Consider the following 19,354-nt stretch of genomic DNA (forward strand, 5'->3'; position numbering starts at 1 on the left):
GTGGTCAAATGGTTCAAATGGCTCTGAGCACTATGAGACCTAACTTCTGAGGTCATCAGTCCTCTAGAACTTAGAACTACTTAAACCTAACTAACCTAAGGACATCACGCACATCCATAACCGAGGCAGGATTCGAACCTGCGACTGTAGCGGTCGCGCGGTTCCAGACTGTAGCGCCTAGAACCGCTGGCGTTCGGCGGTCAGTTGGTTGGGAACTCACTGTGCACAGATTTTTCGACAGTTCAAGTGTTGATGCATTATAGGGTGGGCGGTGCCCACGCTAATACCCAGTAACCGATGGATCTCGTCCACGGTGATTCTGCGGTTGTCCAAGACTAAAGCATTCACTTCCGCAACCATTTCCGGTGTGATGACACTGCTGACACGATCAGCCTGTCGAGGACGAGCGTCATCTTCCAGTGACTCACGCCCCTCAAGGAATCGTTTGCGCTTTTCCACAACCCATGAACGACTCAGACTGTACTCACCGCACATATCCTTCATCCGTCGATACATTTCATGGCCTCCAACTTTCTCCGCCGCCAAAAATCGAATCACTCCTCGTTGTTCCCGCTTACTCGCCTGCATGTTCGGTAGTGGACGGTAACTTGTGTGGCCACCTTCTCTTCGGTGTGAAACCACACTGGCGCTATGGAACATCAAACGGTGCGCACGCATCAGTCTCTCTACCAATAGATGGCGCCACAATACCCGCAGTTATGTGGTGCCACCTTACGTGTAAGGCAAAGTTAGACCCTCTGACCAGGTTTCATTTGAATGCATCTCATAGATTCAGGTCTCACACGTTCCATTTGATCTAACTAGTATAAGGCGCGAGAGTCCAAATAATAACAGGAATAGAGAATGTAATTACCTGACAACCATTTCAAGGACAGATGTTCCTATAATTATCCTGATAAATTAACCTCTCGTTCAAGTTAATATTACTCCACCATTAGTAATTAATTGCCTACAATAATCATTAGCTTTCTGTTTTAATACACATGTAGTAATTGTTATTGAGCGCCACTTGTTGCAAAAACGGTTAATATTCTTTCTGCATTACCCATGCTAAACTTCTGTTACACTGGTTGGTAAATTGCGCTACTGCTTGGTATTTTACTTGCAAAACATAATTTCAGCATCAACTAAACTCAGTCCCATCAGTCACCTTTCTTTATGAACCGTGGTAGTACTTGTTATAACTTTGTCTAATGAAGCTGACGACCATTCTGTTTTACGTAAGTACAGCTTACTTTATTACTGATAGAATCTTGGTTCTGGTACTGTTTCCCTTACAAAGAAATCTTCAGAAAAACAAAAACAGTCCGATATCTTTCCATTAAGTACAATCACGGTCAAATAAGTATCCTTTCACAGGAGTAACATTATCGGTGCATTGCTAATTTAGTAGCAGCCAGTAGTGTTACAACTTGCAGTAACACTTAGCAGCCCGCATCTCGTGGTCGTGCGGTAGCGTTCTCGCTTCCCACGCCCGGGTTCGATTCCCGGCGGGGTCAGGGATTTTCTCTGCCTCGTGATGGCTGGGTGTTGTGTGCTGTCCTTAGGTTAGTTAGGTTTAAGTAGTTCTAAGTTCTAGGGGACTTATGACCACAGCAGTTGAGTCCCATAGTGCTCAAAGCCCTTTGAACCATTTGAACACTTAGCAGTGTGAGTAATCATAAGTTCAAAAGTTTTCCGCTTGTGTTGTATATTACCAAGCTATAGAATTGCTTGTTTGGATATAAGTGTGCAGAGTTCTCGAGTGTGGCAGGTCTTGCACAAATCACTGCTGAACTCTAGTCGACACGCCGCAATACGAACGAAAAACTGCAACATTTCGTACTAAAAGCCTTACGTTTGCTTGCCGTAGGGACTATGTGAAGACAAGACTAATTACAGCGTGAATTGCAACATTATGAATACAATCATTCTGCCCGTGCTCCATTAGCTGGAATCCGCAAGAACGGCGACTTCTCTCCAGAGATTTCACTATCTTCTTTGGTTTTGGCTCTTGAGGAAGCATGGGCTGTCACTTCCCCACAGACATTAAGAAACCTCATTGAAACTGCCCCCAGCAGAGTTAAAGCGAAGGTGGAGACACCCCATATTAACGTCCACTAATAGCTGTCCAGATACTTTTGATCAGATAGTATATGATATTTGGGGGGTGGGGGGGGGGGGGGGTGTATTATTGTTTTGTGACTTGATCGCACATTGGAATTTGCCATAGACGTGAAGAAGGAGCTTCTGTCGACATTCTCGGTGACCAGTTGTGACCCTTTCTTTCACATCTTCATTGTGAGTGGACGTTCTCGTGTTCCAAGATAGCAGCCATGTTTTCAAAACTACACGTATACGTTCCTAGTCTGACAAACACTCAGGCATCAAAAAAAATGGTTCAAATGGCTCTGAGCACCATGGGACTCAACTGCTGTGGTCATAAGTCCCCTAGAACTTAGAACTATTTAAACCTAACTAACCTAAGGACAGCACACAACACCCAGCCATCACGAGGCAGAGAAAATCCCTGACCCCGCCGGGAATCGAACCCGGGAACCCGGGCGTGGGAAGCGAGAACGCTACCGCACGACCACGAGATGCGGGCACTCAGGCATCCTGTCACTCCTTGACTGCCCGCTAAATCACCAGATCTTGATCGCATAGACAATCCCTGAGACTGGAACAGCGACTGGCACATCATCCCCACAGTTGTCGCCTCGACTTTGTGAGGTTACAAGGGATAGTGTAATAGTATAACTAATTTGCTGGATGTGGTAATGTTTACTGTGGAAGAACAGTTGGGTTATAGCAAGCACAAGTCAATATATTTATGGAGTCACCTTCTTGATAAAGAGAGGAGGCAGCATATAACAGTTTCACATTGAATTACTTAGTTACATAATTGCCTATGCCTCAGTGCATAACTTGGTACATATGTTAATAATGTAAGGTGTGCTTGTCTTGCTAATCATTGGATTTGATGGGTATCTAATCACTGAAATAGGAGTACTCAATAAATACACTCCTGGAAATAGAAAAAAGAACACATTGACACCGGTGTGTCAGACCCACCATGCTTGCTCCGGACACTGAGAGAGGGCTGTACAAGCAATGATCACACGCACGGCACAGCGGACACACCAGGAACCGCGGTGTTGGTCGTCGAATGGCGCTAGCTGCGCAGCATTTGTGCACCGCCGCCGTCAGTGTCAGCCAGTTTGCCGTGGCATACGGAGCTCCATCGCAGTCTTTAACACTGGTAGCATGCCGCGACAGCGTGGACGTGAACCGTATGTGCAGTTGACGGACTTTGAGCGAGGGCGTATAGTGGGCATGCGGGAGGCCGGGTGGACGTACCGCCGAATTGCTCAACACGTGGGGCGTGAGGTCTCCACAGTACATCGATGTTGTCGCCAGTGGTCGGCGGAAGGTGCACGTGCCCGTCGACCTGGGACCGGACCGCAGCGACGCACGGATGCACGCCAAGACCGTAGGATCCTACGCAGTGCCGTAGGGGACCGCACCGCCACTTCCCAGCAAATTAGGGACACTGTTGCTCCTGGAGTATCGGCGAGGACCATTCGCAACCGTCTCCATGAAGCTGGGCTACGGTCCCGCACACCGTTAGGCCGTCTTCCGCTCACGCCCCAACATCGTGCAGCCCGCCTCCAGTGGTGTCGCGACAGGCGTGAATGGAGGGACGAATGGAGACGTGTCGTCTTCAGCGATGAGAGTCGCTTCTGCCTTGGTGCCAATGATGGTCGTATGCGTGTTTGGCGCCGTGCAGGTGAGCGCCACAATCAGGACTGCATACGACCGAGGCACACAGGGCCAACACCCGGCATCATGGTGTGGGGAGCGATCTCCTACACTGGCCGTACACCACTGGTGATCGTCGAGGGGACACTGAATAGTGCACGGCACATCCAAACCGTCATCGAACCCATCGTTCTACCATTCCTAGACCGGCAAGGGAACTTGCTGTTCCAACAGGACAATGCACGTCCGCATGTATCCCGTGCCACCCAACGTGCTCTAGAAGGTGTAAGTCAACTACCCTGGCCAGCAAGATCTCCGGATCTGTCCCCCATTGAGCATGTTTGGGACTGGATGAAGCGTCGTCTCACGCGGTCTGCACGTCCAGCACGAACGCTGGTCCAACTGAAGCGCCAGGTGGAAATGGCGTGGCAAGCCGTTCCACAGGACTACATCCAGCATCTCTACGATCGTCTCCATGGGAGAATAGCAGCCTGCATTGCTGCGAAAGGTGGATATACACTGTACTAGTGCCGACATTGTGCATGCTCTGTTGCCTGTGTCTATGTGCCTGTGGTTCTGTCAGTGTGATCATGTGATGTATCTGACCCCAGGAATGTGTCAATAAAGTTTCCCCTTCCTGGGACAATGAATTCACGGTGTTCTTATTTCAATTTCCAGGAGTGTATAAGAGCTCCTCAAAATAGTTCAAAACTCAGATTTAAAGCATAGTAGCAGGGATAATATTTTGGACATTAAAGAACATGTTTTATATAAAAATTAAGTTGTAAGGATGTTTGAGAACCTCTGCTTAATAATTTATTGTCTTTTATTGTGAAGGTACTGTTCAGTTTTCGAACTACACTCCTGGAAATTGAAATAAGAACACCGTGAATTCATTGTCCCAGGAAGGGGAAACTTTATTGACACATTCCTGGGGTCAGATACATCACATGATCACACTGACAGAACCACAGGCACATAGACACAGGCAACAGAGCATGCACAATGTCGGCACTAGTACAGTGTATATCCACCTTTCGCAGCAATACAGGCTGCTATTCTCCCATGGAGACGATCGTAGAGATGCTGGATGTAGTCCTGTGGAACGGCTTGCCATGCCATTTCCACCTGGCGCCTCAGTTGGACCAGCGTTCGTGCTGGACGTGCAGACCGCGTGAGACGACGCTTCATCCAGTCCCAAACATGCTCAATGGGGGACAGATCCGGAGATCTTGCTGGTCAGGGTAGTTGACTTACACCTTCTAGAGCACGTTGGGTGGCACGGGATACATGCGGACGTGCATTGTCCTGTTGGAACAGCAAGTTCCCTTGCCGGTCTAGGAATGGTAGAACGAGGGTTCGATGACGGTTTGGATGTGCCGTGCACTATTCAGTGTCCCCTCGACGATCACCAGTGGTGTACGGCCAGTGTAGGAGATCGCTCCCCACACCATGATGCCGGGTGTTGGCCCTGTGTGCCTCGGTCGTATGCAGTCCTGATTGTGGCGCTCACCTGCACGGCGCCAAACACGCATACGACCATCATTGGCACCAAGGCAGAAGCGACTCTCATCGCTGAAGACGACACGTCTCCATTCGTCCCTCCATTCACGCCTGTCGCGACACCACTGGAGGCGGGCTGCACGATGTTGGGGCGTGAGCGGAAGACGGCCTAACGGTGTGCGGGACCGTAGCCCAGCTTCATGGAGACGGTTGCGAATGGTCCTCGCCGATACCCCAGGAGCAACAGTGTCCCTAATTTGCTGGGAAGTGGCGGTGCGGTCCCCTACGGCACTGCGTAGGATCCTACGGTCTTGGCGTGCATCCGTGCGTCGCTGCGGTCCGGTCCCAGGTCGACGGGCACGTGCACCTTCCGCCGACCACTGGCGACAACATCGATGTACTGTGGAGACCTCACGCCCCACGTGTTGAGCAATTCGGCGGTACGTCCACCCGGCCTCCCGCATGCCCACTATACGCCCTCGCTCAAAGTCCGTCAACTGCACATACGGTTCACGTCCACGCTGTCGCGGCATGCTACCAGTGTTAAAGACTGCGATGGAGCTCCGTATGCCACGGCAAACTGGCTGACACTGACGGCGGCGGTGCACAAATGCTGCGCAGCTAGCGCCATTCGACGACCAACACCGCGGTTCCTGGTGTGTCCGCTGTGCCGTGCGTGTGATCATTGCTTGTACAGCCCTCTCGCAGTGTCCGGAGCAAGTATGGTGGGTCTGACACACCGGTGTCAATGTGTTCTTTTTTCCATTTCCAGGAGTGTATGTAGAGCAAAATGAGTATCTCGTATGCCACACCTTTTAGGCAAAGGCGTGATTAAACAAAAGAAGAGGGGTGAAATTGCCAAAAAGTGGAGTGCCCTTAAATATGTAAGTAATCTGATGATTGTCTACAAAATAATATAAGGTATCTAGTTTTACGTATTTTAATATTGTAACATTGTAAATGAATGATGGTCGTGTTTAGAAATAATATATTTTACTAATGTACAGTCACGTGACCGGACACAGGACAGAGGATAGGGGACAAAGGTCGGGGTCTTTTGATCGTGGTCCGTCGGTGCGGTAAGGTCGGTGCGGCTAAGAGCCGCCGACATAGTATCACATGGCCATCAGTTTGTTTTGTGTATGTGATTCAGTAAAATAAAAACGTTTTCGTTCTAAACTGTTGTCAGTGTAAATCATTTGTGAACGATCGTGATTTAGACAAATACTTGAATTCATTCACTGCAGTACTTAGGCTGGCTATTTATTCAATTTAGGGCGCGAATGCAACTGTGCATAACCGAACCCCTTTTGCAGACGAGTCATGATAAAAGGTTGTATACAAGCCCGATTGAAGTTGCAACATGACAAATTTTTGGTCTGCCGCACTTACATGGTATGTGAGAGGCGGTCCGCAGTTGACAAAGAGGGCGGTAGCTACAGCTACAGCAGCGCGCCGCGAGGAGAGCCGGCGCGGAGTGCGAATTCGCGCTGTTGTAGATAAGGGACACGCGGAGACCCGGCAGCTCATTCAGTTCGCCATGGGTGAGGAGAGGAGCCGCCTTCTGCTGCCGCTGGCGCTGGCGCTGCTGCTGGTCGCCCTGCCCGGAGCCCTCGCCTCAGGTAACATCTGCCCCTGCGACTGTACTCTGAAAACCACTGCCACGCGCATCTCAGGCGGCACTGTCCACTGTAGCGCGTGTGTGTAGCAAAAGTGACTGCTTACATGTCTCTATGCACACTGTCTTGTCTTCGCAGCCGGCGGGTGCGAGGAGTAAAGTGTTGCACTATAACTCAGGTTCCTCAATATGTTTCCTCTTTGAAAGTAGGCATTCAGTGGGTACTTGGCGTCTGCCAGTCCACTTTTTTCAACTTCAGTGATACTCTCTCATGGATCAAACAAACCTGAGACCATTCATTCTTCCCCAATTTGCATACGTTCAATAACCCCTGTTATTCCTATTTGCTATGCTTTCCACATGCCCGAGTGTTTTGGAGGTGATCTTTTTAAACTCAGTGCATTTTTCACACTATCGTACCAAAGTCTACCACATGCCTCCGTTTCCGTTTCACATCCCCAAAAGTTTTTAGTTGGAGGATACTATGTTTTGGAGTTTGATGAAGTGCAAATTTTCACATTTCGGAATATCTAAAGCTATTCCAAACTCTTCACAACTTTGAAACCTTATCAAGGTCATATTGAATATGTGTGCAGATTTTTTCAGACTATACCTTATTACAGATAACTGTAAAACGTCTGAGATTACCAATAATATACATACACTACTGGCCATTAAAATTGCTACACCACGAAGATGACGTGCTACAGACGCTAAATTTAACCGACAAGAAGAAGATACTGTGATATGCAAATGATTAGCCTTTCAGAGCATTCACACAAGGTTGGAACCGGTGGCGACACCTACAACGTGCTGACATGAAGAAAATTTCCAACCGATTTCTCATACACAAACAGCAGTTGACCGGCGTTGCCTGGTCAAACGTTGTTGAGATGCCTCGTGTAAGGAGGAGAAATGCGTACCATCACGTTTCCGACTTTTATAAAGGTCGGATTGTAGCCTATCGCGATTGCGGTTTATCGTATCGCGACATTGCTGCTCGCGTTGGTCAAGATAGACTGACTGTTAGCACAATATGGAATTGGTGGGTTCAGGAGGGTAATACGGAACGCCGAGCTGGATCCAAACGGCCTCGTATCACTAGCAGTCGAGATGACAGACATCTTATCCGCATGGCTGTAACAGATGATGCAACCACGTCTCGATCCCTGAGTCAACACATGGGGACGTTTGCAAGACAACAACCATCTACACGAACAGTTCGACGACGTTTGCAGCAGTATAGACTATCAGCTCGGAGACCATGGCTGGGGTTACCCTTGACGCTGCATCACAGACAGGAGCGCCTGCGATGGTGTACTCAACGACGAACCTAGGTGCACGAATGGCAAAACGTCATTTTTTCGGATGAATCCAGGTTCTCTTTACAGCATCATGTTGGTCACATCTGCGTTTGGCGACATCGCGGTGAACGCACATTGGAAGCGTATATTCGTCATCGCGATACTGGCGTATCACCCGGCGTGATGGTATGGGGTGCCATTGGTTACACGTCTCGATCACCTCTTGTTCGCATTGACGGCACTTTGAACAGTGGACGTTACATTTCAGATGCGTTACGACCCTTGGTTCTACCCTTCTTTCGATCCCTGCAAAACCCTACATTTCAGCAGCATAATGCACGACCGTATGTTGCAGGTCCTGTACGGGCCTTTCTGGATACAGAAAATGTTCGACTGCTGCCCAGGCCAGCACATTCTACAGATCTCTCACCAACTGAAAACGTCTGGTCAATGGTTGCCGAGCAACTGGCTTGTCACAATACGCCAGTCACTACTCTTGATGAACTGTGGTATCGTGTTGAAGCTGCATGGGCAGCTGTACCTGTACATGCCATCCAAGCTCTGTTTGACTCAATGCCCAGGCCTGTTCTGGGTACTGATTTCTCAGGATCCATGCTCCCAAATTGCGTGAAAATGTAATCACATGTCAGTTCTAGTATAATATATTTGTCCAATGAATACCCGTTTATCATCTGCATTTCTTATTGGTGTAGCAATTTTAATAGCTAGTAGTGTATATGGATGTGGTGTCTGTTCTTTTGGACATGTCGGAAAGAACAGGTACCATATCCATATATGTATATAGTTCTGGCAATACCGGCATTGATCTTCTTCCTTTGTGCGGATGCACACATATTCCCCGAACTCCTACGGGACTTGCTAAGAATGTCTTCCACGAGTAATGAGTGTGTTGGGTTGGGACACTACGAATGTAATGTGTGAACATACAAGTGAGAATGTGGCTCTCGTGGGAGGCGTGCGCGAGATAGTCCCTGCAGTCGCACTATCCTCTGTGCCCTCGGTGGCTCAGATGGATAGAGCGTTTGCCATCCAAGCAGTCCCGGTCGGGGCATACGTTTTCACATGTCCCTGTTTATATATATCAACGCCCGTCAGCAGCTGTAGGTATTAATATAATTGTAATTTCGTACCAATAATATTGTCTGCCTGGTGACTGATATACAACATGAATGACAAGTGTCCCACCACAGTTCCTAGGGCAACGCCAGAAATTACTTTCACATCTGTTGGTGACTCCCCACTCGAGAAACCATGTCGCATCCTCCCTACCAAAAAATCCTCATTCTCGTTACAAATTTCATTTGATACCCCATGTGATCATGCTTTCCGTTGATAAGTGGTGGTCGAATAGAACTCTCACTTGGCCCCACAAGGTGCCAACCAGTAACTGCGTTTCGAAGTAGAACACGTCCCTGCATTATGGGGGCAACAATAACGATAGTATGCAGAACATTACAAGTCAGGTGGTCTCTATACCACCTGGATGGAGAACTATCGTCTTGGAGCAATGGACTAGCACATTCCTGTTGTCTCTATCGTCCTCCAAGTCGTAGTTATACAAAAAGTTTCAGTTAGTCTGTACGTGATTAAAGATTATTATTCGAACTATGCCACGACTATGAAAGTGCCTGAAGCAGAGAACTATGAGATCAGCATGAGTCTACAATACTTCATTAGGAGACACCAAGGAAACAGAATAGTTCCTTCCTTCACAGAAGTTCGAATTTTATGACTTCTCTTGCGGTTTTCTTCTAGCAAATGGTAACAAACAGTGTTCCATAAATATTTCGTGTATTTATACGGTGTGTGAGAGGAAAGTTTTAAGAATGGGCTTGTAATTGTACAATGGTGGTACTTAAATGATACTGTGATGTATCTCCTTCAAAATAGTCCCCTTCTGACTGAACACACCGACTCCAACGGTGTTTCCGGTTTTAAAAATATTTCAGGAAATTTTTTCCTGAAGTGTGTTAAGGACTCTCTCCGTATTTACCTCTGTGTCTTCAATTGTGCCAAATTGCTTTCCTTTCAGTGAAAATTTCAGTTTAGGAAACAGGTAAAGACCACAGGGGCCAAAAAAGAGGAATATGGCTGTAGTGGAAGAAAAGGAATTTTTAATTTGGTCAAAAATACAATGAAGGAGAAGGCACGATGAGCCGAAGCATTGTCACAATGTAGCACCCAACCCCTGTCTTTCCACAATGCAGGCCTTTTCTTCTGCAACTTTTCGCACAAACGGTTGATGACACATTTGTAGTATTACTGGTTAATTGTCTGTGCTCCAGGGGTAAATTCACGATGCACAATACCTGTAGAAGCGAAGAAAGTCACCAACATTGTCTTCACCTTCGACTGACTTTGCCGTGCTCTTTTCGGTCTTGGTGAACCTGGAGTCTTCTACTGCGAAGACTGCACTTTGGTTTCAGGATCATATCCATATATCCACGATTCGTCACCTATAATTACTCTATGTAACAAATCTGGGTCATTTTTAGTCTGATTAATCAGTTTTTGGCACACTTCAAGTCGGTATTGTCTCTGGTCACTTGACAACACTTTTGGAATGAATTTTGCGGACACTCGACGCATGTTCAGATCTTCAGTTAAAATTGCCTGAACTGCACAGAAACTTAAATTAAGTTCATCACCCATCTCCCTAATTGTAAGTCTACGATCAGAGTGCACTATGTCGCGAACTTTCACAACGTTTTCATTCGTTTTTGAGGTCGAAGGACGACTAGACCGTCGTTAATCTTCAAATGATTCGCAGCCATTTTTAAATGTGTTAAACCAGCCAAAAACATTTGACTGGCTCATACAATTATCTCCAAAAGCTGTTTTCAATAGTTCGTAAGTCTCAGAAGCTGATTTTCCAGTTTTAAAACAAAAATTCACTCGAACTCGTTGCTCCGTTTTTACGTCCATTTTCACGTAGACAGAATCCAGTAACAAGCCCTGACAGACCCACACTCAACCAGTTACCACAATGAACTGAATAAAGAAAACGCAGTTTCCTGTCAGAGGGCGTCAAGGACAAAGCAATGACTCATTCCCCACCCACTGTGTACCTGCCCACCAAACCAGTAAGCAGTAGCAGATCCATTATTAAAATTTTCCAATCACACCTTGTACCTTTACTCCTTATGTCCTGCAGGTAACTGACAAGCATTTGCAGCACTGTTTCCGAAATCTATTGACTGTCACCTTGCGCACACATTTGACATCCAAACAGACCACATTTGGTATGAGGAAGTGCATATTACTACCCCGGAAAATTCTATATTCATTATTTTGTTAAGACAAATATACTGTCAGATTTGCAGTACATATCACCATGACAGTGAGTGGAACATAAATGGTGCTAGGCAGTGTATCACCCCAGACAGCAATCACTTCAGATACCAGTCACTCCAGATACCAAGTGTGTAATAAAGTGTTTCACTTTAGACTGATAAGCAGATGTCCTTATGCATGTCAATATGAGTTTCTGGTTATGAGTGTTTGGTCAGTTCTCTTGAATTTTTATTTTCAATAGCGGGAATGTTTAAGCAAACGATGTCGACTTTGCTGAAGAGGTGTCCACATTGCTTACAGACTTGATTTTACGAATTACACGCTCTTAAAGGTTTGAATAAGTCTGTACTTAATTCCTTTATTTCTACCAGATTGCATGTTCGCATGACACCGAAAATTTTGAGTACAGCGTAAATGAAATAATGCAGAAGCAATTTTCTGATCATGATGACGATTTCCAGATCAAATTCGAGACTTCAAATCATAGAACAGAACTGTCACCAGTTCTTGCATCAGTCTGGAGAAACAGTTAATTCTGTTGTTCTCCAGGAATCTGAAACATACGATATAATAGGTTCATGTGGGCCCAGACTCTGAAAATTTGTTCTTTTTGCATTCTAGTGACTCTTTGTGGAAGCGTGTTGCGAAGTTATTTGGCTATCACTCTCAGACAGCTGCCATTTCGACACTCAGGTGGTATATATTTGGAGTAAAATAGCTTTGTAATTGACAGACTGGTTGTGGGGGCCCCTGTTGCCAGAGTGCAAACAACATGCGCCTACAAAACGGGCAACGCTGCGAGCATGTGACGCTCGAAGAAGTACTACGATTGCCTGGTGGTCGGCCTCTGCAACTCGAATCCCCCAAACGTGAATCACAAAGTTATTTTATTCAAAGTATAGAGATCACAATCACGTGGGAGTGACCATACATCTTTCAGTACTCTGAAACTAATGATACAGTTTCAGCTTATCATATAAGCTACTGAAATATTTATTTATTTATTATTTGGTAGTGTACCTGCCGCAGTGTAAATCTGAGACAAGTTTATATTCCTGACGAATAGTAGAAGGTGTTTCTATGATGATGAAACTATTTAAAGAAAGGAAAGAGAGTACTGAGAAAAATCATGAACCTTAATCAAGATGACTAGATGGGAATTTGAGCCGCCGTCTTCTCGAATATGAATCCACCATTTTACCACTGCACTACCTCACTCACTGTTAACTCTAAAAAATGGCTCTGAGCACTATGGGACTTAATATCTATGGTCATCAGTCCCCTAGGACTTAGAACTACCTAAACCTAACTAACCTATGGACATCACACAACACCCAATCGTCACGAGGCAGAGAAAATTCCTGACCCCGCCGGGAATCGAACCAGGGAACCCGGGCGTGGGAAGCGAGAACGCTACCGCACGACCACGAGCTGCGGACTCTGTTAACTCTCAGAGATGGTAAAGAATGTGAGATATTTAACCTTTGGGCGGAAATGACCTGGTTAAAGATTCCAAGGCGAAAAGTGTTGAGGGATAACACTGCCAGTGGAACAGCGAGAACCAACGAGTCATTGTAATAAATTGATCTATCATATTCATAGTTGCTAACATTGTACACTATGCAAATCTGTCCACTACACAGGTATGTCAGAACAACAGCTACAACATTAACATTAATGGAAGCATAAATCTTACTGACTTCAGACCTCATGTCACATTGTGCTAATGAGCACTGCAGTGCTGTTCACACGATTCTCACTGCCCCACTTATGACAATAAAAGTATAAACAGAATAAAAAATGCTCCTATCAAAAGCAAAAAAAAAGCGAATACAACTTGGGCAGAATTAGGAACGTAAGAGAAGGGAACCAGCTTTTCGACTTTGTAAGGTGGCAGAATAAATGAAGGCCAAATTCGCACCTTACATGAGAACTTTATACATCGCAACGAGAAGGTGAAGATGACACCTAACGTAATTCGGCGGTTATGAACAAATTTTCCTATCAGTATGTAATGCAAAACAGGATGACAGTCAATCGACGGTAATTAACACACCGTTCCTATATAATGAATGTCTATGAGCTAAAGGTGAAGCAAGCAAGCGAGAGGCGTTTTTCGGTTTAAAAGCCAGAGGGGCGGAAGTGAAGGCGTGCCACAGGAGGCACCGCACAAACCACTTTAAGGGGTGGCACGCAGAAAGTCAATGAACCCGACCAGGTGACTCAGGTGGGAGAAACGGCCCTGCTGCAGGACAGAGAAAAAAGATTTAAAGAACTGCGTTTCGGAATTCCAAAAAGATTCAAACAAAAAACCAGTGACGCATTTAGATTACGTGTCCAGCGAGTGCGACACACGTCAAGGTAAATGTACGCATTTAGTCGTCTGCAACAGGCACAAAACGTCCGATTGGCGGAAACGCGCTAAGAACAAGAAGCATACTGAAGTTTTGACGCAGTTTAATGAAAGGGACATTTCGATTGGTAGAGAGAGTTTCCACATAATAAGAGGAACGCTCCGATTGTTTGAAAACGGCCGTGACGTGAAGGACGAAAGAATCCAGGTGGGGAGACAGTTCGGCCATAATTAGGACAAGAGTGAAAATTTTGGGAACTCTTATCTGGTTTGGCGTCTAGTGCAGAACGGAGCGCTTAACGCTCTGTACGACGCAGAGAAGAAATTTGTGTGAACACTGAGTTCACAGCGGCTGAAAAGCAGCTACAAATTAGCTGTAGCAACGTTTAGCTCCAACTGTGGAGAAACGAACCAGCCAATTAGTTAATTGCTCTTGCGAGAACTGAGAGGGAATTATAATATGCACGTTGCTCCAAATATGCGAGTGTATATCCCCACATACTAAGGCTAGGGATGAGTACAAGTTTTCTCGAATAACGAGAAACATAGGTAAAGTTTGTGCTAGAAAGTTCAGCAAACGGTTCTAGGCGCTACAGTCTGGAACCGAGCGACCGCTACGGTCGCAGGTTCGAATCCTGCCTCGGGCATGGATGTGTGTGATGTCCTTAGGTTAGTTAGGTTTAATTAGTTCTAAGTTCTAGGCGACTGATGACTTCAGAAGTTAAGTCGCATAGTGCTCAGGGCCATTTGAACCAAAGTTCAGCAAAGGTTAAATTAGTTTTATAGGAATTTCAGCGGGCGAGAGTGGCCTAGCAGACGACAGCTCGATGCAGCTTAAGGTAAATACCATGTGAAGAGACGTAAACTTGTTGGTTCACCAGCGTGGGTCCACTGTAAACTCGAGCGGCCTTGGGTAATCTTTCGCTCATACTTGTCACATTACTAACCATCCGCCGGAGACTTGATTGTCATCCTAAATACGACAGTAGCGAACTTTGAAGCGGAATCGGACGATTTTCGTAGTTCTGACGAACATCATAATGTATGTGTAGGGACAATATTGCAAAGAAACTTCTAATTAAACTTTAATATTGTTGTGTTTAGGATTAATGTGTTTTCTTATAGTTAAAATTTAATATTGTTGTGTTTATGATTATTTCTCTTTTTGATGTTGACGAGATGCGTTGTCGTGACAACTGTTTTTATGTTGTCACCTTGAAAACTGTGTAAAAGCGTGTATTTTGTGCTAATTTGCAACATTAAACTTGTCAATTCATTTACAAAAGTTGTTCTCAATCCTAGAATAAGATAACCACCTTACAACTTCTCTGGCAGCTTGAAGTCTGGGTATTCCTTTACTGTCCTTTGGTTTATCTCTATCACTGTAATACGTCACCTAAATCTCATTTCGTTCAAGACTTCCTTAAGAGTGCAATAGTTTTCACCAAGAATCATGTAAAATTGTAAACTACCTTTCAGACAGAAAGGGACCCGCTGAAAGACGTAAACAGTCAAGCTTGAGCAGCGCCTATTAGACGGAGGGGGTCCGACAGCTGATCAGTTCCAGTCATTCCACCAGGAAGGAGGTACACTGCTCGTGTTGTCTGTAGTTCAACCATGCCTAGACGGTCAATACCGCGGTTCAATCGCGTCCACATTGTTGCTTTGTGCCAGGAAGGGCTCTCAACAAGGGAAGTGTCCAGGTGTCTCGGAGTGAACCAAAACGATGTTGTTCGGACATGGAGGAGATACAGAGAGACAGGAACTGTCGATGACATGCCTCGCCCAGGTCGCACAAGGGTTACTACTACAGTGGATGACTGCTACCTACAGATTATGGCTCGGAGGAACCCTGACAGCAATGCCACCATGTTGATTAATGCTTTTCGTGCAGCCACAGTGCATAGTGTTACGACTCAAACTGTGCGCAATAGGCTACATGATGCGCAACTTCATTCCCGACGTCCATGGCGAGGTCCATTTTTGCAACCACGACACCATGCAGCACAGTACAAATGGGCCCAACAACATGCCGAATGGATCGCTCAGGACTCTTCACCGATGAGTGTCGCATGTGCCTTCAACCATACAGTCGTCGGAGACGTGTTTGGAGGCAACCGGGTTAGGCTGAACACCTTAGACACACTGTCGAGCGAGTGCAGCAAGTTGGAGGTTCCCTGCTGTTTTGGGGTGGCATTATGTGGGGCCGACGTACGCCGCTGATGGCCATGGAAGGCGCCGTAACGGCTGTATGATATGTGAATGCCATCCTCCAACCGATAGTGTAACCATATCTGCAGCATATTGGCGAGGCATTCGTCTTCATGACGACAATTCGCGCCCCTATCGTATGATAATGATTTCACAGACAAACAATACTCTCACTTGGCTCCACAAAATGCCAGAGTTAGGTGGCGCAGTCGTTAGCACACTGGACTCATTTTCGGAAAAACTATGGTTCAAATCCGCATCCGGCCATCCTGATTTAGGTTTTCCTTGATTTCCTAAATCGTGCTAGGAGAATGCTGGGTTGGTTCCCTATCCTTGAAACAACCCGAGCTTGTGCTCTGACTTTAATGACCTGGATGTCGACGGGACGTTAAACCCTAATCTTCCTTCCTTCCTTCCTTCCTTCCCTCCGCACTGTGCCCGTCAGCAACTGCATCTCCAAGTAGAACACGATCCTACGTCATGACGGCAAGAATAATGGTAGTATATGCAATGTTACCAGCCAGTAATCTCTTTACTATCTGTATGGAGAACTCTAGCCTTGGAGCGAAGGACTTTCAGAATTCTGTTTTCTCCATCGTCCTCCATGTTGCAGTTACACAAGAAATTTCCATTAGTCGGTACATGACTAAGGATTAATGTTCCAACTGACGAACCTTATGTCATTGGCTATAAAAGTGTCTGTTCAGCACAAGACTGCAGTACTTCATTACAAGACACAAACGGAACAGAATACTTCTTGACTCACAGGAGCTAAGAATTCGATGACTTATCTTGTGGTTTTCTTTCGTCGAAAGGTAACAGCGTTCAAGAAATACTTCGTGTGCTTTAACCTTACTGTGTATGTCCTGCAGGTAACCGACAAACATTTGTAACACTCTTCCCGAAACCATTATGCGTCCCTTTTGCACGTCTTTCTGTCATCCAAATAGACCACATTTGGTCCCATAAATGCAGATAATCTTCCTTAAATTTCGATATTTAATATATTTGATATATTGTTGACGTAAATAGATTTTCATATTTGCAGCACGTGTCCCCATAACAGTGAGCGGAACATAAATGCTGATAGGCAATGCATCACTCCAGACACCAGTCACTTCAGATACCAGTCACTCCAGATACCACGTGTGTAATAAAGTATTTCGTTTTAGACTGATACGTAAATGCACTGGCACATGTCAATAACAGTTTTTGCGTACGAGTTCTTGAAACTGTATCTCCATTACTGGGCATGTTTAAGCAAGCTATGCAAATTTTTTTGGAGAGGTGTCTGCCTTGTTTACGACACTTGATTTTACGAATTGCGTGTACTTAAAGCTTTGACTAATATAACACCTAATTCATCTACTTCTACCGAATCTAAAGATGTTATTTTACATGACAACGGAAACTTGCAGAGAGGCATAAGTAAAATAAAGCAGAATCAATTTTCTAATCAAAGTGTCAAATTCCTGATTCAAATCGAGTTTTGAAATCATACAGCGTAACTGTCACCAATTTTTGCACTCGTTTCGAAACATTTTATTCTGTTGTTCTCCAGGAATGTGGAAAATACCTTGCAATAGGTTCACGTGGGTGTAGACTCGTAAATTGTTTTCTTTTTGCAAGATAACAACAGTTATAAAGAGGACAGCACAGGAACTATTACGGAATACAATAACAGCAATATCAGGAGCAAATCGTGGTTCAACGAAACGTGTACAAAAGCAGTTCGGATCAGGAAGACAGCCAGACAGGCAATTATGAGCAATAACAAATATGAAAACCAAATAAAATATAGGATAGTCACGAGAGAAATGAAGAGAACAATCAGGCGAGAGAAAACATCATTCATAAATAAACAGATACAGATGGCAGAGCAGGACTGTAGCCAGAGCAATAGCAAACAGTCTTACAGGACAATGAGAAGCTGTAGAAAGGAGTACAGAGCTAAACCCGTGATAATGAAGGATGAGAATGGAAAACTGGTCATTACAAATGAAGGGAATCTAGAGAGCTGGTGGAGATACTTCAGAGAACTGTTGAACAACCCGGTAGGGCAGAAAACAACTAGAATGTACAACCATTAGTCGAAGAACTAACTCTGATAGAGGTGAAGGAGGCAATAAAAAGACTGAAATAAATGGGAAGGCCTCAGGCATAGACATGATACGAGGGTCGTTCAAAAAGTAATGCCCCATATTTTTTAAAAAATCCATTAATATACATAGACACACGTCCTTGTTGCTGCTTCGCATTTCATGTTTGTTCTGTGCGCCGGTGAAGTTTCGAACCGTTCTGGCAGATGACAGAGCCGTAATACAGCGACAAAATAGCAACTATGTTATCACACCAACAGCAAACCAATAGTGTGCTACGAAAGCGAGACAAGAACCATGGCAAAAAAGAGAGAGAGAGAAACTCAACTTTTGAAAATGAAGTACTGAAAAAATATATGGACCAGTGAAGGAAAATGATGAACAGTAGAATATCAGGAAAAATAGAGAACTCAGACATTATACGCACTACCTGACATCACAACGAGTGTGAAATCTGAAAGAGTCAGTTGGCATGGACATGTGAGGAGGAGAAAGGAGAACATGGCAATAAAGGAAGTGATGGATGAAGAGACCACTAGGACGACCGAGAAGAGATAGAAGGCTATCATTGGAGACATGCAGATACTAGGGCTGGGAGATGAAGATGCAGCTGACAGGAAGGTGTGGAAGGCTGGAGTGAGTGAAGCCAAGGACCGGTTGCGGTTTGTGTGGCCAGTGTAGGTAAGTATTATAGGGGCTCTTTGTGGAAGCCGTGTTGTGTGTATGAAGCGGAGAACGGAAGTCATTGGACAGCTCTCTCAGACAGCTGCAGTTCGACACCCAGGCGGTAAATACATCGAATAAAATAACTTTGTGACTGACATACTGCAGTGGCAGAGGCCTGTATCTCCTGCATGCAGCCAGCCATACAAGGCGTTGCATGGACCTAAAAAATGGCAATACTGCGGGCATATGACGCTCGAAGAAGAACCATGGTTGGTTGGTGGCTAGCCCTTACCGTACGACTCGGCCAAACGTGAACTCAAAGTTATTTTACTCGAAGTATAGTGATCATTGTTATGAGGGAATGACTATACATCTTTGCCGGCTGGTGTGGTCGAGCAGTTCTAGGCGCTTCAGTTTGGAACCGCGCGACAGCTACGGTCGCAGGTTCGACTCCTGCCTGGGGCATGGATGTGTGTGATGTCCTTAGGTTAGTTAGGTTTAAGTAGTTCTAAGTTCTAGGGGA

General features: G+C 45.5%; 1 protein-coding gene across 1 annotated transcript in view; it reads left to right on the forward strand.

The window, feature by feature from the left end:
* Nucleotides 1-6,628: 6,628 nt before the first annotated feature.
* LOC124594485 (sphingomyelin phosphodiesterase-like) overlaps nt 6,629-19,354 on the forward strand; it is a 155,955-nt gene continuing 143,229 nt past the window's right edge. The window contains exon 1 of the mRNA XM_047132861.1: nt 6,629-6,887. Within this exon, the coding sequence (XP_046988817.1) occupies nt 6,629-6,887 (259 nt within the window). The remainder of the gene's footprint in view (nt 6,888-19,354) is intronic.

This window comes from Schistocerca americana, chromosome 2 (assembly GCF_021461395.2).
Source record: "Schistocerca americana isolate TAMUIC-IGC-003095 chromosome 2, iqSchAmer2.1, whole genome shotgun sequence".
Classification (NCBI taxonomy): Eukaryota; Metazoa; Arthropoda; class Insecta; order Orthoptera; family Acrididae; genus Schistocerca; species Schistocerca americana.